The 26,726-nt window shown below is 40.1% G+C and overlaps 1 protein-coding gene across 2 annotated transcripts in view; it reads left to right on the top strand.

Annotated features, from left to right (window-relative positions):
• Positions 1-26,726, top strand: part of Eea1 (early endosome antigen 1) — a 94,322-nt gene that overhangs the window by 6,655 nt on the left and 60,941 nt on the right. Inside the window, exons 2-3 of one of the 2 annotated variants that reach the window (XM_041666936.1) lie at positions 18,916-18,999; positions 23,561-23,647. In XM_041666936.1, the coding sequence (XP_041522870.1) occupies positions 18,916-18,999; positions 23,561-23,647 (171 nt within the window). The remainder of the gene's footprint in view (positions 1-18,915; positions 19,000-23,560; positions 23,648-26,726) is intronic. The other variant, XM_041666942.1, reaches the window with a different exon arrangement.

Genomic DNA, 26,726 nt, shown 5'->3' with positions numbered 1-26,726 from the left:
AAGTGATATACTGGGAGGAGTTTCTCGGGCCAGCTGAGGGCTCAAGTCTGATGAAGTTATTACTAATTTATTGAGGTGAATTTTAAAAAGAGCAGTAACTATGGGGTTGTTTTCTTGTGTAGATTTTAGTGTCTGTATGTGTACCGTGTAGTTGTTCTTTGGCTTTGAGAGAGGGTCTTGGTCTGTGTCTCAGACTGGTCGTGGGCTCTTGCTCCTTCCTTACGTGTTCCTCCTCCTGCCCCTGCAACTTAACTGCTTAGTTTTGGGCAAGTAACTTTTTCACGATTTTTCTGGAGCTCTTTGTAAATATTAACTATTAATAATAAAATAGCTGTTTTGTTGTTTATACATTCTGAATTTCTCAGGGAACTCTTAAAAAATTCTTCTGTCCCTACCCAAACTCAGCTTGAAATTTGATTCTTGCTGTGTTGGTGTTGGAAGATGTGGCTTTGGGAGGTGATTCTTAGTATGTTGGTGTTAGGAGGTGGGGCTTTGGGAGGTGATTCTTAGTATGTTGGTGTTAGGAGGTGGGGCTTTGGGAGGTGATTCTTAGTATGTTGGTGTTGGGAGGTGTCACTTTGGGAGGTGATTCTTGCTGTGTTGGTGTTAGGAGGTGTGACTTTGGGAGGTGATTCTTAGTATGTTGGTGTTAGGAGGTGGGGCTTTGGGGGAGTGATTAGGTCACAGGAGTACTGCCATCATGAGTAGGTAAATGGCTTTCTCAAGAGGCTGGGTTAGGCTGTGCTTGCACACCCAGGTAGGAGGATTGAGTTTCAGGTCAGCCTGGGCTAAATACTGAGTTAGAGGATAGACCTGTGTTACCTATCAGAGCACACCTTCAGCAACGTATTTCTGTCAAGTAGGCTCCACCTCCTGATAGATCATTCAGCTGTCAGTTAATCCATTTATGATGTTAGTGAGTGACTTTATAGTTACCTCTGAATACCACCACCAACTGGGGACAAAGCTGTCAATACATGAGTCCTTTTGCAATATACTTCATATCCAGATCCATAACATTCTATAGGAGATGTCTACTTTTAGTCTTGGGCACAGGACCCTAATGCTCTGGTCCTTTCATATCGCTTTGGACCTCTTTCGACTGTACACATACAGACCTGACCGTCTCTCACTAATCATGCTTCTTACAACTTACGTGTTTTCTCAGATATTCTTTTTTCCAGTCAAGTCATGCAGGGGTTATTTGCTTTTTGTTTTATTCTCCCAAAGCATCTCATAGTACGTAACTATTATCATGGTAATAATTTAATTTTGGGGTTGCTTCTCATGAGGGTAAGCATGGTTAAATGTTCAGACACTCTGATAGCTAGTTCATGTATCTGTAAGCTTGAACATAATATCTACTTACACTTTATGTTGCACTAGATGAAACAGTGTTCATGAAGTGCTCGCCACACTGTCTGACAGTTTGACAAATGTTAAAGAATCTTAATTATGTTATGTATCTTCAGCAAATACATTTCTCCTTTGCTTTCCTTCTTTTTCTCCTCCTCCACTCCCTTCATTTTTTTTCCTTCTTTCCTGTGCAGTTATATAGCGGAGTCTGGCTTTCTTCTTGAGGTCTTTCTGCCCCACCTGCCTAAGTGCCGGATCACAGCTCATCCAGGTGTTACTGCACCACCTTTGCGATCTGTCTATTTCATCTCCCCTCCTAGAGTTTGGAGTGCTTCAGTCTGGAGATTTTTCTTTCTTAGTTCACACAGAGTCTAACAGTGCTTGCTGCATAGTGGTCCAGTAATGTGACATGAAGATTTGTTGGCTGTGTAGAGAGGATGATTTCATTAAGGGAAGGCCAGCGAGAATGTTATAATATTTCCTAAAATGGGAATCACTTGTATTCTTAAGAAATTCTTTCCCTTTCCTTTTTCCTTTCATTTCCTTCCCTACTCTCTCCCAACCCCCTTCCTGATTTTGTAATTCTAGGATCAAATTTCAGATTTTGTTCATGGTAAGCAAATACTTGCCTACCACTGAGCTATACACTTGCCAAAAGATTCCAGAGTTTCTCCATGAGTAAGAACTTACGGACTTCTGATTGTTAAGTCTAGTAAATGATGAGAGCTTTGGGGATAAAGATTGACTTTTCAAGAAAATTAAGCAATAGAATTGATAGTGCTTTAATATTGTATTTTATTATTATTACTTTAATTATATGTATATGTCTGTGTGGGTTTGTTGTTTGTGAGTGCAGTAGTCATACCCAGACCAGGGGAGCATGGAATTGCCCCCTGTAGCTGCTGTTGTGAGCACCCTACAGGAGTGCTGAACTCAGGGCCTCTGCAAGAGGAGAACTTGTGCTCATTATGTTTTTGGGAGAGTCGATGGATGCCTTGCTTCCACCTGTGAGTTTCAGTCACCATGTGATTGAACTCAGATCAGCAAGCTTGGCAGCATGCATCTGTATCAACTGGGTCACCTGTGGCCCTGTTGTACTTGTGGTCTTAACAGTTGAGTTAGCCTCCGACCTTTTGTCTTTATTCAGCATTGTGAAAATTCATTGCTACCAAAGTATTTGGAACTGTGATTGCTATAAACTTGGTGTGTTAGCTGTTATTATTAGTTTAATACAAAATATTCCCTCCAGTCAACTACCTCTGACACTTTAATGTAAAATTCAGTTTTTTATGTAAATAAGTCCTGAAAATGCAGATGATATAGAGGAAGTTGATATGTGTGCATTGTAATAAGAATATTGCTTCAAAGTTACTTTGATTTTGTTAAGCTTTGATTTCAGATCTCAGAGAAAGCAGAGTAATCACCAAGTTCTGGTTTTTACCTTACCACTAATATGATATTAGAAAAATTTTCATCCTTTTTCTTCTTTGAAGGTCCTGCCTGGCAGAGCTTTAAAATAGTTTTCAGGCTAAAGGTTTTATTTGAAAACCAAGGAAGAACAAGGCTTTTCACAGGTCATTTGCAAACCTACCAACATAGAATCTTTTGTATGTTAGATATAAAAATCTTGACATGTTTGTTCTTTTCTGCCTCCTTTACTGAGAAAAGACAAACTGTCTTCAGAAAGTAAGGCTTTACTGGAAAAAAATAATCTGATAACTAATGTAAGCTGACTCCACAGCACTTGTCCCGTAGTAAACTCCAGAAGGTATGGGCTCCCCCTGCCCTAGTCTAGCTCTCTATGGTATCCCACACAGTAGTGTGACACCCACCTCTCCATTTAGGGTGAAGACACACCCCTAGTTGCCCAGAGTTATGGCTGCTAGTGACTCATAACTGTCTCACCTCTGACCCCCCAGGGTCTGTCATAGCAAACCGAAAGCTGCCCTCCCACCCCACCCCTACCAAGATCATATCCTCTTTCTTGTCTGATGTCGAGGACATAGAGGACTATCCCTTTGCTTTAGTGAGGGACTGGATTGTGCACCAGCTGTCATTGTGGTTCCATCGCTGGTCAGTACTGCTCAGCCTCTCCCTTCCCCAGTCACACTTCTGCCTCTGTGTACACACAGGTGTTGCCCTCAAGATCACGTCCCCATGAGCTTCCTGCATGTAGAGTTCACTCCAAGTCTGTTTCCTTGGGAACTGGAATTGTGACAGCCACCTACAATTTGGGTAGATGTTGATTTTATTGAGGTTTTTTTTTTTTACTTTTTGAGTTGCGTCTTTTTTTTTTTTTTTTAAATTGGAGATCAGGAATTGCCCAGGCTTCATGGATTTGCAGGTGTTCCGCCACTGAGCACCTACTTCTTTGTTGATGGTCTGTGTGCCTTTATACAGGGTCTATAGCCAGTGGATTGCAATTCGTTAGTTATAAAGTGTTGTGTAATAGTTTTCCAGTTCTGCTCACAGGGACTTTAAACAGACGCACGCATGTCATGTTCTGAAATTTTTATCGTCAGGATCTTTCTCTGTTTAGTCCCTTATATTTCTGAAAAGCATTTAGACAGGATCTTACTGAGGAATCCAGGTTAACCTGGGACTTAGGATTCTCTTCCCTCGGTCCTACGAGTGCTGGTGGTATGCACCACTTGCCTGAGCCTTAGTACACTGAAGGCTTTTTAAAAACGAGGTCTCTCAGAACTGGACTCTGAGTCCTTATTTTGGCTGCTGTGTGTCAGTCTCTACATACTTGTCTGCTTCGTTTACTGCACTACACTGAGTAGGTAATTGCTCTCCTGTAGCTCTTAATAACCACTACCTTGTTTTAAAGATCTGAAAATGACTCCAAGAAACTAAGCATGAATAGAGACTGGGCATATATTTAGATTTAGTTTCTGTGAACAATGTGTAAATTAACTAAGGGCTCAAACGAGTCATAAAGTGAGGCTGTTGAAGCTGGGAGGTCTTAAGATCTTGCCCGTCCTTAGCTTATTAATGAAGGAGCTAAGATCACAGAAATTAAATGTTCTATTTGCTGTGTTAGGTGAGCCATGAGAAATGGAAGGCTATGAGAATTAGAAACCCAAGTTTCAGCTGCAACCCCACCATTAGGCAGCAGGGGGCATTCTTTCTAGGAGACTTAGTTATTCTTTCTAGGGCATAGTTTCTCCCCTAGCAGATGACTTTTGCTCCAGCCCCCAAGTTTGAGACTTTATTTTACTGTTGAGACGTGCCATGTACCCTAGACTGGCATCAAACTCACAGTGATCCTCCTGCTTCAGCCTTCTCCAAACCAGATTATTTCTGACTATCTTTCTGACTTTATAATTTAACGGTAGATATTTTGGGAAGGAGAGGTGTACTTCATAGTAAATGTTTACTATGTGCAATTTATCTATCAGTTAACCAACCAGGTGCTAACTTAAACATCTTATATTTTATTCTATACTTATTTGCTTATTTGTTTGTTTGTTTATTTTTGAGACAAGATCTCACGTAGCCTAGGCTCACCTAGAGCTCATTCTGTAGTTAAGATTGGCCATGAATTCCTGATCTTCCTACTTCTAACTCCCAAGTGCTGGGATTGCAACTGTGTACCTCTATACTCAGTTAACATTTTATATTCACTTTTTTTATGTGTATGTGCACCTGAGTACATGTATGAGCTCCATTCACCTGCAGGTGCCCTTGGAGGCCAGAGGAAGGTGTCAGATGCCCTGGGGCTAAAGTTACAGGTAGTCGTGGGCCTCCTGACATGGTCACAGGGAGGCCAGAGGAAGGTGTCAGATGCCCTGAACTGGAGGCCAGAGGAAGGTGTCAGATGCCCTGGAACATTAATAATTTTACAGTATTGGTGGCACTGATAGATTATTGTTAAAGTTGTAGATGACTCTTAGGTTAAGTGCAGTAAAACAATAGAGATTATATTTAAATGAGAGTGGATAGAGATGAGTTGGAGTTAAACGCAGTGAATTTGTGCAGACGCTTGCTATCCATGCTTTATAGTGAGCTGTGGACGCAGCTGTGCAGTTACGGTGCTGTTAAGGTTTCCAGACCAGGCCATGTTATAACAGAAGTCTGCATAAGCCTACGTGAGGATTCAGTGTTGATCAGGATATAGTTAACTGTAAGAAGAAAGAGATGAAAGCGCTTTCTATAAAAAGTAATTATTAAACAAGTTCAAGAGTGCTATGAATTAATGATGATCAGCTTGAAGAAGGTTAGTTTCTAAAGGGAAAATTAGAATAGAAACTAAAGGACTTAAGCTTATAGACATGCGACACTTGATGCTGAAATCCAGGGAAGTGCGGGTCATTGCTAAGTCTTTGCTAATGTCTTGCATATTTTCCATGATTGCTATTGCTAGTTATCCAGTAATATTATATAAACACAATCATGTTGTTGTATACGAGATTTTCATTTTCCCCACTTGTTTGAAGCTCTTTCAGTGTCAATTCTTTCACTAATAGTGGTACTGTTTTATTTTAATAATGATATTATATTGTAGCCATCATTGGTTCTCATCCTTCCCAGTGTGGTGACACTTTAGTACAATTCTTTATGTTATGGTGATCCCCAGCCATAAAATTACTTTTGTTGCTACTTTATAACTGTAATTCTGTTATTGTCATGAATCAATGCAAATATTTGTGTTTTCTCATGGTCTCAGGCTACTACTGTGAAAGGGTCATGGAGCCCCAAAGGGGTTGTGACCCACAGATTGGGAACCACTGGTATAGATTATCAAAGAACACTTAATTCACTCCCAGTTTTCTGGTTATAAATAACTTTGCAAATAACATGCTTGTTCATATGTGAGTTTATTATTATGGAACTGAATAGCAGACAGGACTCAAAGTACTTTTGTGTGTATGTGTTTGGTTATACTCTCACTAGAGAATTGATTTCTGCAACCCAGTGAGCACAGATACTTGGAGGCTGAAGTAGTAATGGGGCCTCTGACCCTCCCACTGGGGGAAGCTCCCTAATTTAGGCACTGGCATCCTCCAACAAGTCTGCCCCAGGCCAGACTTTAAGGCAGTTGTCGTTCTCTATGAGCAGGCCTGGTGGGAAGTGGACTCTGCTTCTTCCAAAGAAGGGAGGACCCTGTAGGGTGGAGCTCGTGGCTGCAGCCAAGAGAGCTTGGTTTCCCTTCCTTCTTTTCCTCTATTGGCCCCCGTAGCAGTTCTGGCTCTAGCTCTGGAAGGTCCAAATTTATGGCATTACCAGGGTGCTATCCAGGCCTTGTTGGCTTGAATGTGGGTATGCAAATGTGGAAAAGTAGGACCCAGCAGGGAAGAGTTGTCAAACCTGATGGGGGAGGGAAAGAACCCTGAGTTGGCCCAGAGTTGCTAAGCATTCATAATCAGTCACTGTGAGTTTTGTCTCTGCAGAGGTAGAGAAACTGTTAGAAAGTTTTAGACTGTTCTTGTCTAGTGACTTGCAGGCTGCCAGTTGCTTCCCTGCTTTCTTCATCTAGAGAAGAGAGAGAGGGGGGGGGGAAGGAGGAGGAGGAGGAGGAGGGAGGGAGGGAGGGAGAGAGAGAGAGAGAGAGAGAGAGAGAGAGGGGGAATTTGCACACGTGCCTGTGTGCTTCTTGTGGCTGCTGCTGCTACATTAACATTTATCAGCACTCTGCTTTCTCTAGCTGCTTTGCCCTCAGAACTTGAACCTGCTAGTTATCAGAAAGAAAGCTCTGACAGACAGACAAACACAAGCACGCGCACTCGCGCGCGCACACACACACACACACCAGCCTATGAAAGTACATATGAAGTCTTCTGTGTCTCATTGGCTGTTCTATTGTAAGCTGAAGAAAACTGCATGGACAGCTTTGAATTGATAAGAGAGCACTGCATACGAGAGTTACAAGGGTATTAAAACACAAATGAGATCTGAATCTAACACCACTTCGGCTTTGTATTTTAAGTATGTCTGCCGAGAAATATAAATAAACTACATAGTGGAATTTAAAGAATTTAATGAAAGTGCTTCTTTTTAAACTTACACACATAAGTATTTTGCCTGCATGTGTATGTGGCATTTGTGAAGGTGTCAGATGCCCTGCAAATGGAGTTAAAAGATGGTTGTGAGCTGCCATGTGAGCCCTCTTGAAGAGAAGCCCTCTTAACCACGGAGCCATCTCTCCAGCCCCCTTTATTATTGAAAGGAGAGAATCAGATTTTTTTTTTTATGTCATTTGAGTCAGAAAGACTGATTTCACCATAGCGAAATAGCAGTGAGTTTTCATTCCTTCTATACATATCAGTTGAAAACTTTCTGTAAAGAAATCTTTAACACTTAGGACACGAAGGCAGGAGTGTCATACATTTAAGGACAATCTGAACTATTCCATGAGACTTGCCTCAAAACAAACAAACAAGCAAACAAATAATGATACGACTTTTATCAAACGACAGAGCTGCTTGTTTATCTTGGATTTCACTGTATCCCAGGAAGACAGAACAAATGAGTAATTTCTTCTAATTACTAAATTTTGGATAAGAATTGGTATACTAGCCTTTTAGTGCTGATCACTTACTTCTCTATTTTAAAGAGAACTCATGTAGTTTTAGAATAGAATACTGAGTCCCGAGGGGAGGGATCTGGTGTACATCCTATTTCCGGCTGACCGTTCCAAAGTCTCCCACTTTCTGTATAAGATCTGACTGTGGGTCTCCGCAGGGCAGAGCTTCTCTGAAGATGGTTGAGTAGGTGCTGCTCTGCTTCTCTGGCCAGAGGCCCCTTCCTTTGTTCTTAGCTCTTAGCAAACACTAATCTTCAACTGGCTCCATCGATTTTGCCTTGTCCAAAGCATTATGTAGTCAGAATCATACAGTATGGAGTCTTTTCATACTGACCTCTTTTAAAAAATTATTTATTTATTTATTTTTGTTTTTCGAGACTGAGTTTGTCTGTGTAGTCGTGGCTGTTCTTGAGATTCGCCTCACAGAGATCAGCCTGCCTCTGCCTCCGAGTGCTGGTTAAAGGTGTGCACACCACCACCTTAGTAACACCCCTTTGCTTCCTCCATGTTCTCTCGTTTAGAAACAGTGAATATGAAGGGCGTTGTAGTTGATCCCACGTTTGGGCAGCTTTGACTAAACCGCTATAGATGTCTGTGTTCTGATGCGGCTAGCCGTTTTCAGATCATTTAGATTCCAGGAGGTTTCCACTGCACCAGGCTTCCAGAATACCCCTCCCTCATACACCATGCCCCTCAGTTCCAGCCTTCTCTCCCTGCACTCTCCCCCTCCTTCAGTCTGACCCTCACCTGGTCTCTCCTGCTGCCATTTCTACCCCTGCATCCTTCCACAAAATCTGTTCTGTTTCCCCTTCCCAGGGAGATCCATGTGTTCCCCCACCCCCACCCCTTCTTTTTACCTAACCTATCAGATTATATGAATTATAGTGTGATTATCATTTACTTAATAGCTAATATCCACTTATAAGTGAGTATATACCATATTTATCTTTTTGGGTTTGAGTTACCTCACCCAGAATGATTCTATCTAGTTCCATCCATTTGCCTGCAATTTCTTGATGTCATTTTTTTAAGGAACTGAGTAATACTCCATTGTATAATGCTCCACGTTTTCTTTATTCATTTTTCTGCTGAGGTTTGTTTAGCTTGTTTTCAGGCTCTGGCTATTATGAATAAAGCTGCAATGAACATAGTTGAGCAAGTATCCTTATAGAGTCTTTTGGGTATATACCCAAGAGTGGTATAGCTGGATCTTGAGGTAGATCAATTCCCAGTTTGCTGAGGAGCCATCATATTGATTCCCAGTGACTGTCAAAGTCTGCACTCCTACCAGCAATGAAGGAGAATTTCCCTTGCTCTACATCCTCTCCAGGATGTAGAGTCACTGTGTTACTGATCTTCGCCAGTCTGACAGATGTAAGATGGAATCAGAGTCATTTTGATTTCCTTGTCCCTGTTGGCTAAGGATGTTGAACATTTCTTTACATGTTTCTTGGCCATTTGAGATTCCTCTGTTGAGAATTCCCTGTTTAGATCTGTACTCCATTTTAATCGGATTACTTGTTTTTTGATATCTGGTTTCTTGAATTCTTTGTATATTTTGGATATTAGTCTCCTATCTGATATGGAGTTGAAAATCTTTCCCATTCTTTAGGCTGCCTCTTTGTCTGATTGATGGTATCCTTTGCCTTACAGAAGCATCTCAGTTTCATGAGGTCCCATTTGTTGGTTGTTAATCTTACTATCTTGTGCTGTGTTCTGTTCAGAAAGTCTTCTCCTGTGCCAATGAGTTCAAAGCAATTCTCTACTTTCTTTTCTTTAGGTTCAGTGTATGTGATTTCATGTAGAGATCATTGATCCAGTTGGTCTTGAGTTTTGTGCAGGGTGATGGATCTATCTGCAGTCTTCTATACGCTAACATCCAGTTTTATTAGCACATTTGTTGCAGATACTTTCTTTTTTTCCCGGTGTGTGTTTCTGGTTTCTTTATAAAAAAAAAAATCAGGAGTCCATATGTGTATGGATTTACATCTGGGTCTTCAATTAGATTCCATTGATAATTTGTTCTTATACCAGTATCATGCGGGTTTATTACTATAGCCTTGTGTAGTTTGAAATCAGGGATGGTGACACCTCCAGCAGTTCTTTCATTGATCAGGATTGTTTTTAGCTAGCTTTCTTTTGTTTGTTTGTTTTTCCATATGAAGTTGAGAATTGTCCTTTAAAGGTCTGTAAAGATTTGTATTGGATTTTGATGGAGATTGCATTGAATCTGTAGATTGCTTTTGGTAGGATGGCCATTTTTACTGTGTTCAAATTCTACCAATCCATGAGCATGGGTGATCTTTCCATCTTATGATATCTTCATTTCTTTCTAAAAGACTTGAAGGTTTTATCATATAGGTCTTTAACTTGCTTGGTTAGAGTTTCCCCAGTATATTTTATATTATTTGAGGCTGTTGTGAGTTTAACGCTTCCCCGATTCTTTCTCAGTCTATTTGTCATTTGTATGCAGGAGGGCTATTGATTTTTTAAAGTTAATCTTGTATCCAGCTACTTTGCTGAAAGTGTTTATTAGCTTTAAGAGTTCCCTGGTGGAACTTTTAGGATCACTTGTGTATACTATTATATCATCTGCAAAGGAAGGTACTTTGCCTTCTTCCTTTCGAGTTTGTATCTCCTTGATCCCCTTCAGTTGTCTTATTGCTCTAGCTAAAACTTCAAATACTCTATTGAATAGCTATGAGAGAATGGAAAACTTTGCCTTGTTCCCTGATTTTAGTTGAATTGCTTTGAGCTTCTCTTCATTTAATTTTATGTTGGTAATAGGCTTGCTTTAAATTGCCTTTATTATATTTAGGTATGTCCCTTGTGTCCCTAATCTCTCCAGGACTTTTATCATAAATGGGTGTTGGATTTTGTCAAAGGCTTTTTCAGCATCTAATGAGATGATCATGTGTTTTTTCTTTCAGTTTATTTGGTGGGTTATATTTGCTGATTTTTGTATATTGAATCATCCCTGCATCTCTGGCATGAAGCCAACTTGATCATGTTAGATGATCTTTTTGATTGTCCATGGATTCATTTTTGTAAGTAATTTTGAATCTGTGTTCATAAGCGAAATTGGTCCGTAATTCTCTTTCTTTGTTGTATCTTTATGTGGTTTGGGTGTCAGTATAACCATGGTGTCATAAGGTGAACTGAGAAATATTCCTTCTGTTTCTATTTTGTGGGATAATTGAGGAGTATTGGCATTAACTTTTCTTTGAACATTTGACAGAATTCTGCACTAAAACCATCTGACCCTGGGCTCTTTTTGGTGTTGGGAGACTTGTAATGACTGCTTATATTTTACTAGGGGTTATAGGTCTATTTAAATCATTGATTATCTTGATTTAACTTTTCTAAGTAGTACCTATCAAGAAAATCATCCATCTCTTTTAGATTTTCTTGGTGGAGTATAGGTTTTAACGAATGTACTTGTGATTCTCTAGATTCCTTGGTGTCTGTTGTCATGTCATCCTTTTTGTTTCTGATTTGTTAATTGGAATATTTTCTCTCCATGTTTTAGTTGATTTGGATAAGGGCTTGTCTATATTGTTGATTCTCTCAACTCTTTGTTATATTGATATTGATTCTTTATATTGTTGTATTTTATTGAAACAGAAACAGACAGCCCTGGGTTGCTTACTTCTTGCTCTCTACCCCCTGGGTGTGCTTCCTTTTTCCTGAGCTTTCAGGTGTGGCACTCAGTGCTCTGAACTCTCCTCCGAGTACCACTTCCATTGCTTCCCAAAGGTTTGTGTATGTTGTGTATTCATTTTCATTACATTCTAAAGTTTTTAACTTGTCATTATTTCTTCCTTGACCCATTTTTCATTTAGTAGAGATTGTTCAGTTTCCATGAGTTTTTAACTTTCTGTTGTTGATAATCCAGCTTTAAGGTGGTCTGATAGGATTCAGGGAGTTATTGCAACTTTCTTGTATGTTTTGAGATTTGCCTTGTGTCAAAGTATGTGGTCAGTTTTGGAGAAAATTCCATGAGGTGGGGTGAGGTAGAGTTGATTCCTGGAGCTCATTGGCCAGTCAGTCTAGTTGAATCGTTGAGCTCCAGGTTCAGTGAGAGAACATGCTTTAAAAAGTAAGATGGAGACAAAGTGATTGAAGACTTCTACCGTCTCTGCACTCAGGTGTACACAGACATTAACACGCACACACATACACACATGTGCACACGATTTAGAGTCCTCTGCCCTTGCCTTTCCAGTCAGGCACAAACAGCTATACACACTTATAAAGGAAAAAATTATAAAGAGCAAAATAAAATTAATGAAAAATCAATTTAAAAAGCATAACATATTATAAAATTTGTACTTTTGTTATTTTATATATAAGACTCAGTAACATTAATTAAATTTACATTGTTGTATAATAATTATTATTTCATCTTTATGTGAAACTTGGCCCTGATTAAACAGTAACTTCCCAGTCCTCCCTGCTTTCTCCAGCACTAACCAGTGCTCCACTATTACTGCATGTCCTGGCATTGATGAATGACTAGTGTTCTGAGTCGTCCCACGTCAGCACAGGCGTGTAATATTCGTCCCCTGTGTCTGACTCATTTCATGCAGCATGATGCCTTTTAGCTTCATGTTGAATATTTCAGAGCTTCCTTCCACATAAAGCCTGAATAATAATCTCTCAAAGTATTGGCTGTATTTTGTTTCTTTACCCACCTTTTATTGCTTCTGCCTTTTAGCTATTTCCAGTGATGCTGCTGCAGTGAATCCTGGTTCATAAAAATCTGTGTTGTGGAATGTTTGTTTAGCTATCCAAAGATGTGTTGTATTAGTTTAATTATGTGCAGAGATGTGTTGCTGTTTTACCTCGTCTGCCTAAGGCACCTGCTTGGGAGTTGGTTGTTTCCACCTGGCCCCTGCTAGTCCAGGGCCCAGTTAAACCTGTCACATTTGGTTCATCCGACCGAGCAGCAGCATTTCTGACTCTTGGGTCTGGCACAGCGAAAAGGGCGATGACGATGCTCTTCACATGTACCGGTGCCGCTCACTGTTTTGTTCTTGTCATGAAGACACATGTATGTGATGGAGGAGGGTCATCTGTCTATGTGTTGCTTTCATTGGTTAATTAATAAAGAAAACTGCTTGGCCTGATAGGGCAGAACTTAGATAGGTGGAGTAGATAGAACAGAATGCTGGGAGGAAGAAGGCAGTGGGGCAGACGCCTCAGGCAGACCCTATAGCTCTCCTCTCCAAGATGGACGCAGGTTAAGATCCTTTCCGGTAAGCCACATCTGGTGCTACACAGATGATTAGAAATGGGTTAATCGAGATGTGAGAATTAGCCAGTAAGAGGCTAGAGCTAATGGGCCAAGCAGTGTTTAAAAGAATACAACTTGTGTGTTGTTATTTTGGGTGTAAAGCTAGCCATGTGGGAGCCGGATGGGACGAAAAGCAGGCCTGCTCACCTCATCATTACATGTATGTGTTATTCACAGTCTGCCTTCTACTTAACACCATTTGCCAGGCTTTTGGCTCTTAATAAATAGGAAGGGAATCATGCTGGTTACATGATATACTCAGATAATGTATTTAATGTTGTCTTAGTTAGGGTTTCTAGTGTGAAGGGACCTATGACCACAGCAACTTTTTTAAACTTTTTATTCTTTATGAATTTCACATCGTGTACCCCAATTCCTCTCATCTCCCCATCCCTCCATATCACCCTCTGCATTTGCAACTTCTCCCCAAAGAAAACAAAAATAAAATAAAAAGTAAAAATGAAGAAACAGATCTGGCCGTGGTGTGTCACCTAGTATACCCTTGTGCCCACACAGCTCTGATTGCAGAGGCTTATCGCTTCAAGATACAAGTGTTTAGTCTTTATGGAACTCTCAACCTCAGGTATTTGTTACAGCTCAGGTTACCAGTTCATCCATAAGACCACCGTCATGGCTTGGTCAGCCTCTGAAGGTCCTGACTTTTAACCCCATCATAAGTGTCAACATACAAATTCTCAGCTTATCCATTTAGACCTCAGCAATAGATGATCGTGTGTTTTTCAAAGAACTTGTTTTCAAAATTGAAAACTTATTTTTAGCATACTTACCATTTTCTGTGAGGTTAGTCTCTCTCTCTCTCTCTCTCTCTCTCTCTCTCTCTTTTGCCAGTTTCCTTGTTCTTTCAGACGATATGGGCTGTGAGTTGCTAACTCATCTTTTCTTCATGATAAACACTGTTGTAGTTACCATCTCAGTCAGTTTCATTGCTTTCAAAGAAGGGGAGATTTCCCCAGGCAGTTCTTTATCCAGGCAGCTCTGTCTGTTTCTACCAATTAGACTGTGAAAGCGACTTGAGAAGAATTTCACACCGAAGAGCTTGCTTTTCTCTGCGTGCTCTTCTCCAGAGTCACATGCAGAGTTAGGGTACCATGGGAGATCTGGGAAAGCTTCCGTAATCGTATATAGAATATTTGTGTGTCATATAACTAGATGTTTGCTTTGTTTCTGCTAACTCCCTGTTATTAGTTGAACATTTTCAGTTATGTTTGGAAGCTGATGCTGTTGGTTTCTTCATATTTTTTATGATAACTGTCAACCTACACAGCAGGCAGAGAAAGAGTCTCCACAGAATCCTTATCTTTTCTGTGGGAGTAGATTCCCATTGTGGTGGGAATACATGTGCTGTAGTAAGCTATAATACACTTGAAGAGGTTGAGACAGACGGAGCATTTTAAAGGCAAAGGCATTGGGACTATTGAAATTACCTGGCGGGAGTGAGAAGGAAACGCAGAACACGCAACAAACCCACTTAGTAGTTTATGGGGGTGGTGTACAGGCCTGGTGAGGTTGGTGTGCGGGGCTGGGGGAGCGAGCTGAAGATGGTGCCTCCAGCTTTTAAAGGTTGCCTAGTGCATGTGCACAGGGCCATGACGAGGCTGTGTCATACGCAGATGATGGAGCTCACGCATGCGCCCAAGGGCTCACACTGTAACATCATACATAGGTGATGCAACCATGCTGCACGTGGGTCATGCCTGAGGCCTTGTCCACACATGCGTGGCCTGGAAGCTGGAAGTGTCGGCCATATTGTGGCTGAAATCATAACAAATATTACATAAGATATTTTGAAATAAGAATTTATGGCTACAAAGATTAATCCCAAGGGTGATTTCAGTCTAAGTTGCCGGGCAGATGTTTTTGCAGGAGTATTTTGTGTTTGTTTGTTTGTGTAAAGTTGTGCTAATCTTTGTGCAAGGTTGTGGTTCTAGTCACACCCTGTCTTGATAATTATTACAGGGTGTGGGAGAATTCTTCTTTAATAATCTCACAGCTTTATTTTTCTTAGGGTTGATATAAGTGACTTCATTTTGATTCCGACAACTTTCTCATAGTGGTGCTAGTATGATTCTGACATGGAGATTATGTGTGTATGTATTTTGCAGTGTTGGGATCTGGAACATGCTTAAGCAAGCACTGACCATTGAGTGATGTCCCTAGCCCAGATTATAAACAGTTGTAAACATGCAGTAAACAGCTAAGCTGAAGCCGATCAACAGGTTGTTTCAAAGAAAACCTCTGCCTTAACTTTTCAGGGCAGTTGTCACCTTTTAGGTGTTTCTACAGCAGGCAATGATAACAGCCGTGTTTCTTTTTGGCTAAAAAGTGTTGTGTTATGTTTGCTGGCTTGCCTTTGTGTTTCAAGCTTGTGTTTCACTGATAGCAGTCTTGTAGAGATTAATGCTACATTAGCTTAGTTTTTAGTAATACCAGCCAATTGTATATTACTAACAGTCTAGGGTATTCTGCGTATTGTAATCACTTGTTATTTATTTGAATAGTGTAAATGTTTTTGTTTCCTAATTGCAGTTACTAATGTGATGTTATTTGTAAGAAATGTAGGGTTGAGTCCGTCCTAGTGTATGGCACAGACTATTAAAATCTTTGGGAGTCCCTATAATAGGAGGGACAGTAACTTGCTTCTTCCCTGGGTTATAGGAAGCCCTTTTCAGTTTCACCTTTAGTTCACCTTAATGAGGTGAAAACACACACACACACACACACACACACACACACACTCTCTCCCTCTCCCTCTCCCCTCTCTCTGTGTGTGTACTGGGGATTGAACCTAAACCTGCCTGTGCCAGGCAAGTGCTCTACCACTAAGATACTTCTTCAAACCCTGCCCTTCTGTTTTGAATTTTTATTTTAAAACAAGGTTTTGCCTAATAGCTCAAGCTGGCCTTGAACTTGGGACAGTCCTGCCTTTTTATCAGGTCTAGCAAGGGTGATAATTGATGCTCTGTTACTGGACACAGACAGGCTGGGAGGTAAAGTGAGAATACGGTGCGGAAAGGAAGGCAATTTGAGTGGAAACCGCTCAAGGGGAAGACAGGCTCTTGTTAGACCCCTGTTACTAAAGCCTTGCTACAAGTTTAGCCGAGACGCTGATTTAGGGATGGTTTGCATGGGATAGTTAATTACTTCTCTTGGCAGATGAACCAGGAGAGGCAAGTCTGATCCCTTACCACCTAGTCAAGATAAGTTTCAGTTTTGCAGATTTCAAGAACAGAGATCATTATCCCCCCCCCCATCACTGGTTAGTGTGCCCACTGTGCAGTGACACATTATACAAGAACAAAGATCATTATCCCCCCCCCCCATCACTGGTTAGTGTGCCCACTGTGCAGTGACACATTATACAAGAACAAAGATCATTATCCCCCCCCCTCCTATCACTGGTTAGTGCGCCCACTGTGCAGTGACACAGTACACAAGGGGTAGGCTAGAGTGGGTAGTTTGTCCTGAGGATCTCTTGCTGCAACTAAAGAAAACACCCATAATTCTTTGCTTCAGCTGCCAGAGGAGCTAACCAAAGCTTCTAATTTGGAACTGTGAACTTAACCTCAAGATGAACAGGGGTTAGAGGCTGAGTTAATCAACAATGGCACTGATTTAATCAATCACGCTTAAATATAGGAACTTCCATAAAAATCTTAAATTTGGAAGTCTGGAGTTACTCAATGCTTCCATTACTTGGTAAGGAGGATTGTTCCAAATGCCACTGGGACAGGAGCCTTTGCTCAGGACCCTTCCAGATCCAGTCTTAAACCCCTCTTCATCTGGCTTTTCATTTGTAATCTTTATAGTGAAATGTTTCTCTGGACTCTTTGAGCCTTTACAACAAGTTACTGAACCAGACGGTTGTGGGAACCCTTGACTTAGGGTCAGGGACAGAAGTTTGGATAACTTCCCAGTTTATATAAGAGCAAAAACTATAAATAAATGTGTACAGTATATAAATGAGGAAATAAAAGGAAATGTGGACTACTTGGTCAGCCTAAATATTTTTACTTGATCAGCATAAATATTTTAAATATAAAAATAATGAAAATATGATTAAGGTTGTGAGAAACAGAATAGCAATAGCAAAAACTGAAGTAAACTAAAACCCAACCCCCCAGTAATTGTGTCTTGCTATAGTAATCATTATTTGCACTTTGAAATATTTCTTTTTAATGTTTTTATTATATATATTGTTATAAAGCATATATGTATTGATTTATAAAGGAACTATATATATGCATACACACACACACGGTGATATCTTATTTGTACAGATACAGCTTGCCTGAAGATCAGAGGGCAGAGCTAGCCACTAGTTAACCATAGAGGTCTAGAGAGCTGAAAGACAGACAGGAAGAGATGTGGCCAGGTGGAGAGAGGAAGAGATTTGAAGTGGAAGGAGACAGGGACTCAGTCTCTTTGGTGTCTGTGGTTTTGCTCCTTCATCTCTCCGATCTCCCAGCATTTTCCCGTATATATGACTCTATTAGAACTCATGCTACACACACACACACACACACACACATGCATGCACGCGCGCGTGCACACACACACACCCGTACACATGCTCGTGCACTTGAAGTGGATCTCAATATATAACTGTAACTTGCAGTAACCCTCCCTGCCTCAGCCTCTTGTGTGCTGTGATTTCAGCTATTTTATGTTTTCTAATATAATTTTAGTGTTTTAACTGGTGAATTCAGATAAGCAGGACTTCATTTTTGATTTAGTATTTAGATAAAATATATACTATTATGTTCAGTACATAAGTAAGGTAAGAAAAAGAAATGTGAACTGTCTGATTTGTCTTATTTTAAGTATATTTTAAAGTATAAAAGTATTTTTGTGTGTTGAAGCAGAGTTGTATGAGTTGTTCTCAGTCTTGGGTACTTGTACATTTCTGCACTGACTTTTAACAGAGAAGCAATATTGAACAGGGACTTAGAGCCACATAATTCCAATGAAACCCTTTCCCTCTATTTATTAGTCATATGTCCTCGGCAGGTCTTTTAGCCTCTGTGCCTCACATACATGTATTTGAGGACAATGATTGAGTTAGTTGTTGTCCTTTGAATCTCTTTTTAGTGTTTCACTAGATTTCACATTAATTTACTCTAACACGTAGGTATTAATAAGCAATGTTGGGAGCTGAAAAGACATTGAACTTGTGCACTTGTGCACTGGTGGGCCTGGTGGTGGACGGTGGAATGGGTGGGCAGACGGTCTGGGTGGTTTCCCTCCACGCCTGTACTGACAGGTTATACAGTAAAGAGAGCAGTGCTGGAGGAATCAGAAGACAGCATTTCTGTTGTGCTTCTGTTTTCTTCTGTTTGCCACTGTAGTCTTGGTACTGGTTGTTAACCATGAAAAGCAAGTGTCACAGGCAAGTCATTTAGTCACTTGAGATAGTTTCTCTCCAGAGACAAGATGTCTTACCTGTCTTAGAGATATCATTGTGATTAAATATGTTTTATGAAAGTGGATTGAAGGTTATGAAACATTGTATTTAGAAGCTTTATTTAAGAGAATGAGAATTGAACCTGCATAGAGACCCTGCTAGGCACAGAATGAAGGTCAGTCCCCAGAAGGGATGCCGTTGCCACTGCGGCCTGTTATGAAGACACTTAATTTCCTTGTTTGACATTCTTTATTTTGTTGTACAGCTTATGAATGTATTCACACATACTTTGATTTTTTTTTCCTGTTTCAGACTCCTGGGAGAGTTGGCTCTCAAGGCTCCGATTTAGATTCATCAGCAACTCCTATAGATGTCAACAATGAAAGTTCCTCAGAGGTATGGAAATATAATAGAGAATAAGATTCACTGTTATTTAAGGAAAAATAAGCAAATACTTATAGTAATGATTGAAAACTTAAATTATGTTCATAGGGAAAATTCTCATAAGTTGTATTATTAGAATGTGACTTTTGGGTTATGTTTATACAAATATATTAATGTTTGGTTGTAATAATGAAAAACTGTCTATTAAGATTGAAAATTGAAATATTACTAGTTTGTCTTTTTATGTTGTCATCTCAATTTAATGAAGCATATTTTAGTCTTTTAATAAAGAACTTAACACTTAATGTGTATGTGTGTACCATCATAAACTGGGTTAGATTATGTATCACATTTTTTACAATATTTTCTGTTTTCATTTATGATCTGTTAAATTTTATATTATTTTTCTTAGCTTAGTAAAAACTAGTGAAAATGTAAATGATCTTAATTTCAATTATGAAGCCTTCTTAGTTGTATTACTATTTTTAATTTTAAGAAGAAAGTGATACTTGTTCATTATAGAAAAAAGAGATAAAGAAAATCCATGTTTATTATCACTTAAATGTTAAGGTAAAAGCTCTAAATGTTAGGTTAATCTTCCAAGTCCAGGAACAAAGCAAGGTACCTGCTGGCCACAACTCTGCTAGATCTCACAGTACTGTATATGCTGCCTGCCGCCTGCCCCTCCCTCCTCCCTTCCTTTTTCCCTTGAATGGATCTCACCTGTGCAGGATGCTTTTTCCACATGTACTGACATGTGGGTGCGATTCTTTCCTTTTGTTCTGCAATGAAGTACATACATTGAAAATAGTATTGGCATACCCTTGTATTCCTAGGGTATTTGTAATCTCACTTGACAATGTTGTGTTGTTATCACTATTTTAATACGTTGTTTGTAAAAAGCCGGGTGGCCCGTGCCACTACAAGACAGTACACAAGCCGGGAACTAAGCTGGAGACTTAAAAACACATAGACAGAGACACAGAGAGAGAGCCAGGGACACGGGTCATCCTTGATACAAGAATGCCAAGTTTATTGTGCTCAGGGGAAGCTTAGATAGGGATTCTTAGCCATGCCCAGCTCTCTGGATCTTTCAGCTGCCAGAACCCTCTCCCCTGCTATCAAGGTCTCGTGCTCAGAGCAGCTGCAGGCACAGGTGTTTCTCTCTTCACTCCAGCAGGCGAAGGGTCTAAAGCAAGCAAAGAAAGTCAAGGGGTCAGGGGTCTGCAGCTCCAACAGTTTTTGGATTTTATTTGTTAATTTTTCAAGATGTTTACATATGTTTATGATAATGATTTACTATTTTTTTGGGGGGGGGAATACAGCCCTCACTCTGCTCCTGGATGGCCTGGTATTTGCTATGTAATCTTCTAAAAACGTACCAGGATAGATAAATTGGTGTTTATTTATCTACAAAAATATAGTAGGCAGGAAGCTGTAGAACATCTTTTGTGTAGCTGTCGTTTTATATAGTTTTCACTATGGAGTCCTCCAGTGGAAAAAGGAGGTGGTGGCTTGCCTTAGAACTGAAGAAGGTGAAGAAATGAGCCAAGGACAAGGGATAAGGCAAGTGATGTCCTAGATATGAAGGACACACGGTAATTCTTAGCGCCAAGAGCATGTCTGGCATGGTGTAGACCAGCTAGGACGGTAGTGTAGCTCTAGAATACTGAGTGAGCACAGATTGGCTCAGGGAGGCCCACCTCTTGCAGGCCTTGTGGACGTTATACTCACTGAGTGGTTGAGTTTCTGGGAGGTAGAGAAGCCAAGCTGCTGGAATCTTGAGCATGGAAATGGTAAGATTGGCTCATATGCCTGTTGTAGAACAGTCCGTGTAGCTGCTGTCTTGAAAATAAACTTGGTGGTGTAAAGAGTGGGAGCACAGGGGCCACCTGTGTGCAGTGTGATCCTTGTGGCATCAGGGTGTGACAGTGGAGGGGCTGAGCCTGTGGCTTTGTTCTGAAGGCAGGTGAGGAGAGTTTTCTGCTTTTGTGAAGTCCAACAGAATTTTCTTGGTAACTTTCTCCAGAAGTCTATAAGTTTCTTGATGTTGGAGAGTTTGCCAACTCTCCAACACTGTGTTTTCAGCACCACATCTAATAGCTCAAACACAACAGTCACGCAGTAATGTGTTTTAATGAAGGATTAGATGACTGGGCGAGACATTTGCCACTGACAGCTGTGAGCAGAGTAAAACCCACTTTAAACCTTTAGTGGCTGAAGAAAGTGAAGCAGGCAGGAGTCACCCTTATATAAGTGCTGTTCCCCAGTTCTAGCATTGGGCTGTGGGTGTCTGGAAGGTAACTCCTTGACCAAAGGTAAATTCATGTTTCTTGCTTTTACCCTCTGGGTAATTAGTTTTTAAGGGATGTAAACAAAGGAATAATGAAATCTGTAGAGATCGCTAAGCTGGTAAAGTACTGGAACTGAGTTCCATCATCAGAATGTTAAATTAAATGGTAGTGATGTGTGCTTGTAATCCTAGCAGTAGGGAGGTAAGACAGGCAGTCTGTGGAGTACGCTGGAGAGCCAGCGTAGTTTGAGTCTGCATGTGAGTGCTAGGCTTGTGAGAGAACTGTTTTAAAATATAAAAATAAAAATTCTCTTTTAACTTCCACAGGTACTTGCATATACATGTATGTATTCCCCATAATATACCACACATGCCCCCTCATGCATATACTCATGCTCATAACACACACATGTACACATGCATGCATGCACACTTACACACACAGAATAATGATGGTGGAACTAGATAATGTTTACCAAAGGGTTCCTTTGTACTGGGTGATATGTGTGCTTTACATGTTGTGTTAGCTTTTTATTACCTGAAATTAAACAACAAAAGAGAAATGTCTTCATTGGTGTTCTATTGCTGTGAACAGACACCATGATCAAGGCAACTCTTACAAACGAAAGCATTTAATTAGAACTTGCTTATAGTTTCAGAGGTTTTAGTCTATTATCATCATGTAGGGAACATGGTGGCGTGTAGGTAGTCATGGTAGCTGAGAGCTTTACATCCAGATCTACGGGAAGCAGAGAGAGAGAGAGAGAGAGAGAGAGAGAGAGAGAGAGCTGACTTGGGCCATTGAAACTTCAAAGCCTAGTGACACACCTCTTTCAACAAGGCCACACCTACTTTCACAAGACCTCACCTCCTAATTTCTCTCAAGTAGTGCCATTCCCTGGTGTTCAAATATATGAGCCAATGGGGCAATGGGGAACCATTCTTGTTCAAATGGTCACAAGGAAGATTTTTTTTTCTTTTCTTTCTTTTTGGCTTATAGCTTTAGTGATCTCAGACCATGATTGTTTAACTCTTTATTGAGTTTGTATTGAGTAGAACATTGATCAGAGAGAGCATTACTGAGCAAAGGTCATTATCTCATGGTGTCAAGAAGTGGAGAGAAAGACAAAGACGGAGTAACAGGACGGTGCCAAAGACAAGTCATACCCCTCCAACGCATGCCCCCACTGACCTAATACTCTAGTTACATCCCAGGGCTCCAGGTCTGCATTTGTTTTTACACAAAGTTACAAACCTTTGTTCCTACTGCTGTATTTTCTTTACTTTGTCCATCATATTCTCAACTCCTTTATGTTCTTATCCTTTCACTATTGTATGACATAACCTCAAACTTTAAATCAGTGAGATAGCCCTCATTTTAAAATGTGGTGTTGTTAGGGATAGTTTTTGTCTTAGTCACTGTTCTGTTGCTGTGAAGAAACACCATGACCAAGGCAGCTCTCACCAAGGAAAGTGTTTAATTGGGGGTTTGCCTACAGTTTCAGAGTGTCAGTCCATTGTTATGGCAGGCAGCGTGGTGGCACACAGGCAGACACTGGAGCAGTAGCCGAGAGCTGCATCCTGCTCTATGGGCAGAAAGAGACTGTGGCTGGCATGGGCTTTTGAAACCTTAGAGCCCACCACAGTGGCACACTTCCTTCAACAAGGCCACACCTCTAATTCTAATCCTTCCCAAATAGTGCCACTCTCTGGTGACTGAGCATTCAAGTGTATGAGCCTGTGGATCCTTTCTCATCAAACCACCACAGACTGACTTAGCCCAAGAATCAGAAAGAAGCATCCTGCACTGGGGATTATTGATAGGGGAAGATGTGATCTTTGCTGAGTGGAACATAAAGACTAAAATCATTTTGATTAACATAATTTCTTTGTTGAGAATATCACATAAAATATCACAGTATTTTTGTACTGGCTGGAACTTCTTGATCTAAAATAAAACCTAACTTTTCAATACTGGGGTTCAGGTAACTATGGACAAAGTGCTTCAACAAAAACAATTTAAAATGCATAAGCCAGAGTATTTGACTCAAACCAGCTGGGTACCACACTGAGCAAATGTCCAGGGGAAATTTGTAATGTGAAGATGGCACGAGCTTTTAAAGTTCTGTTTCAGAGACTCCTCTCGTCTTTTGCAGCTACACCGTGAACTCTCCCTGATCCATACCAAAAAACGATTGTTTAATCTCTTCTTATACATGTTTGCAGTTTGCATGCTCATGTTTTGTTTTGCTGAAGACGAACTGAAGTTGTTATTCACAGGGTTTCATCTGCCCATTGTGTATGAAAAGATGTGTAACTGCTATTGACTTGTCGGAACATTACCAGGAAGTTCACACTGGACACGAGGCAAGAGGACAGGAGCTTCTTAGTGACTCCACTGTGACTGTGGGACCTTACCTTTTGCTTTGACACCTTGGTTCTGGGTTGCTCAATATCGCTTTATTCCCCTGCCTTGGTGTTGGTTCCCTTCTATGCTATAAGGGAATGCGGATGGTTTTAGTTATGCATGCTTGAGAAGAATCAGTAAGGAAGAGGCTCTTGGGTCATCTGCTTGGTTTCTTCTATTGTTTCCAGCCATCTTCTTGTGAATGCTTAATATGTATACATACGTTTTGTCATGAAATTTGAAATATAAAGCGGTATTTCAATATTTGTAGAATTATCTATTCATGCTTTATTAATGAATTATTAAAGCACTTACGTTAAAATGATTCTTGCATAGAAACATTTTGTGTCTGAATAGCATTAGAACCTGAATCTAAGACTGGTTTCATCTTTGTTTCGCTTTATTGGAGGTGATGCAATGCGCATCCTCACCATGGTGACATGTCGAAACTTCCTCTGCAGCAGTGGTCCTCATCCTCCTAGTGCTAAGACCCTTTACACAGTTCCTCATGTTGTGCCCCCCCCCCATAACATTATGTCATCGCTACTTCATGACTGTAGTTGTTGTTACTGCTCTGAATTGTAATGTGAATATTTACATTTTCCAGTGTTCTTAGGCGACCCCTGTGAAAGGGTTGTGTGACCCCCAAAGGGTCATGGCCCACAGGTTGAGAATCACTGCTCTGTAGGGTAGCCCTGCTGCATATGTAAGGCTGGGTGGGCGCAGTATCAGGGGAAATTATATTTAGATTGGAAAGAATTTCTCTGATGATCTTGCTTGCTAATATGTTTCTTTTTAAAATTTGGTATTAAAAAGCAAAAAAGCATAACTTTTTAGTTCTTTCACAAATCTTATAAAAGAATGAAACTTGGTACTATGTAAACCTATGAAGTATGACGAAGTATGACTTTTTCTATGAAGCATTTATACATAGGAAATGAGTCAGGCCTTAGATTTACTACTTGTGGAATGCAGTAAGTAGGGATATGGTTTCTAGATGTACAGACCCAGAACTGCCCTATATAGTGCTGGCTGGATGTTTGGGTTAGCGTGTAGCTGATAGTTTTCCCTGTTATAATAGTGCAGGTGACCTTAACTGAGTGCTGGTGGGAGAGCATAATGGGGCAGCTTTCTTTATTAATCTTTATTGTTTATGGTGTGGCAAGGACACTGTCTCCAAAAGCGAAGTGATAGTTGTGGTTAGCTATTGTAAAGAGAGCAGTGCACTGCTTGAGCGAGCATACTCACAGACAGCAGTGGTCTCTTCAGGGGATGTGGTAGTTTAGTTTTTATAGAATGAATAAAAGACGGTTATTCCTGTATCTCCATAAACAGACTCTAGTCACATAGACTCCTCAGAGTCAGAGTGCACTCACCAGTTCCTACCGTGCAGCTGTGCACCCAAGTGCCATCCTCGTAGGCTTTCTGTGTAACCTTTGTACTGAAATAGAGGAGCGTTGAGACTCGCCATGCACTTACTGGACACAGTGATTTATTTCTTCCAGTCAAATTAGTGTAATCGTATAAATGTAATAACTTCATGAGGTTTTCACTGATATTCATCTTTTATTCAATGAATTTAAATATTTTTGGTATATGACATACTCTTGCAAAATGGATTGCATGAGGGGTCTTCTTAGAGTTTAGAGTGAAGGATGGGTTGGGCTGGTTGAGCTGGGAGTGGTTTTTGAATTGACATCCTTTGGTAGTTTTTACGAGTAAGACAGCCTCAGAACTCTTGTGGGGTGTATGTGGGAGTGCAGAGGGTGGGGACCTATTTCTTCATTATTCATAGGAACTTTTGAGTGCAAAAATTTCAGAGATTAAAAGTTGAGTGAGACTTCTTTTGTATATTGGTTAATGCTAAAATAAAATAAAATTTAATACTTTGAATGCTACTAATAATTTATATACCTCTTAGACAAATAATTCTCAGAGAACCATGAGACCATTTCTCAGAGTTTTTGTAGCCTTTAACTTGCTAATATAGTTTGCAGTTAGATAGCCATACAGTGATAAATTTAATGCCATTTGGTTAATCATTGATTCAGTTCCATGAAAAGATACTTTTCCATATGTCCTTGATTCTTTTTTTTTTGGGGGGGGGATTGGAACAGTATTTTACAATTTGCATCTTCCATAGAACTACTATTATTACACTCAATAATGAATACCTGTTGAATCAGGTCATTGTGAAGTTAGAGATAAAGGGCTTGTTTAAAGGGTTAGGTCATCGAGTTCAGGAGATAGTATAATATTTTGGAAACATGGTAAATGTCCAACAGATTTATAGATATCTTAGTCATTTGTGACCTCAGGAAATTAATTTAGAATTTTTTTTAGTTTCCTGTTCTATAAAATAGGGGTAGTAACACTATAAATAAATGGGCACGAGTTTTAAATTAGATTGTGCAGGGTAAATATTTGGTACATAGTATGGATCCAATGGAAAATAATTTTTCTTATTCTAGCTTCCTCTAACAGTTAATCTGTAAGGATGCTTCTTAAATGTTTTTGATGATACCCACTGTAATAGATATCCCTTTTTTGGTCATTGTTCAAAAAATTTAATTAAATGCTGTTTAGTGTTATTAAATAACTCTATTGTATTCTACTGTGGAAAATTAAAGTTAGAACCGAGTATGTCGATTTTACTCTTCACTCCCGAACTGTAACCCCAAACACAGGTAGCCTGGGCCTACAGCAGCATCTTTACCACTGTTGGTGATAGTTGATTGATAATCATATATTAATTCTAGGATCACCAGGTTTTCATGTTATATCAGGCTTTACATTAGCTTTAGACTTTTTATCATGTTAGTCTACTGCTAGCAATTTTTATTTATTTATTTATTTATTTCGAGGCAGGGTCTCATGTAGCCAATGCTGGTCTTAAATGCACTGTGTAGCTGAGGATGACTTGAAACTCCTGCTCCTTCTGCTTTGCTTCCAAAGTGCTCAGATTACAGGTGTGCGCATCGCATTTGACTCTACTTTCTGATTAGAACACTTCTCTGCAGAGCTTTGTGTAAGACACTG

This window comes from Microtus oregoni, unplaced genomic scaffold, assembly GCF_018167655.1.
Source record: "Microtus oregoni isolate MIOR12 unplaced genomic scaffold, Mior012 000001F_ref0000356, whole genome shotgun sequence".
Classification (NCBI taxonomy): domain Eukaryota; kingdom Metazoa; phylum Chordata; class Mammalia; order Rodentia; family Cricetidae; genus Microtus; species Microtus oregoni.
The sequence above is the reverse complement of the archived record's forward strand: the minus strand, read 5'-3'. Positions and strand labels throughout refer to the sequence as shown.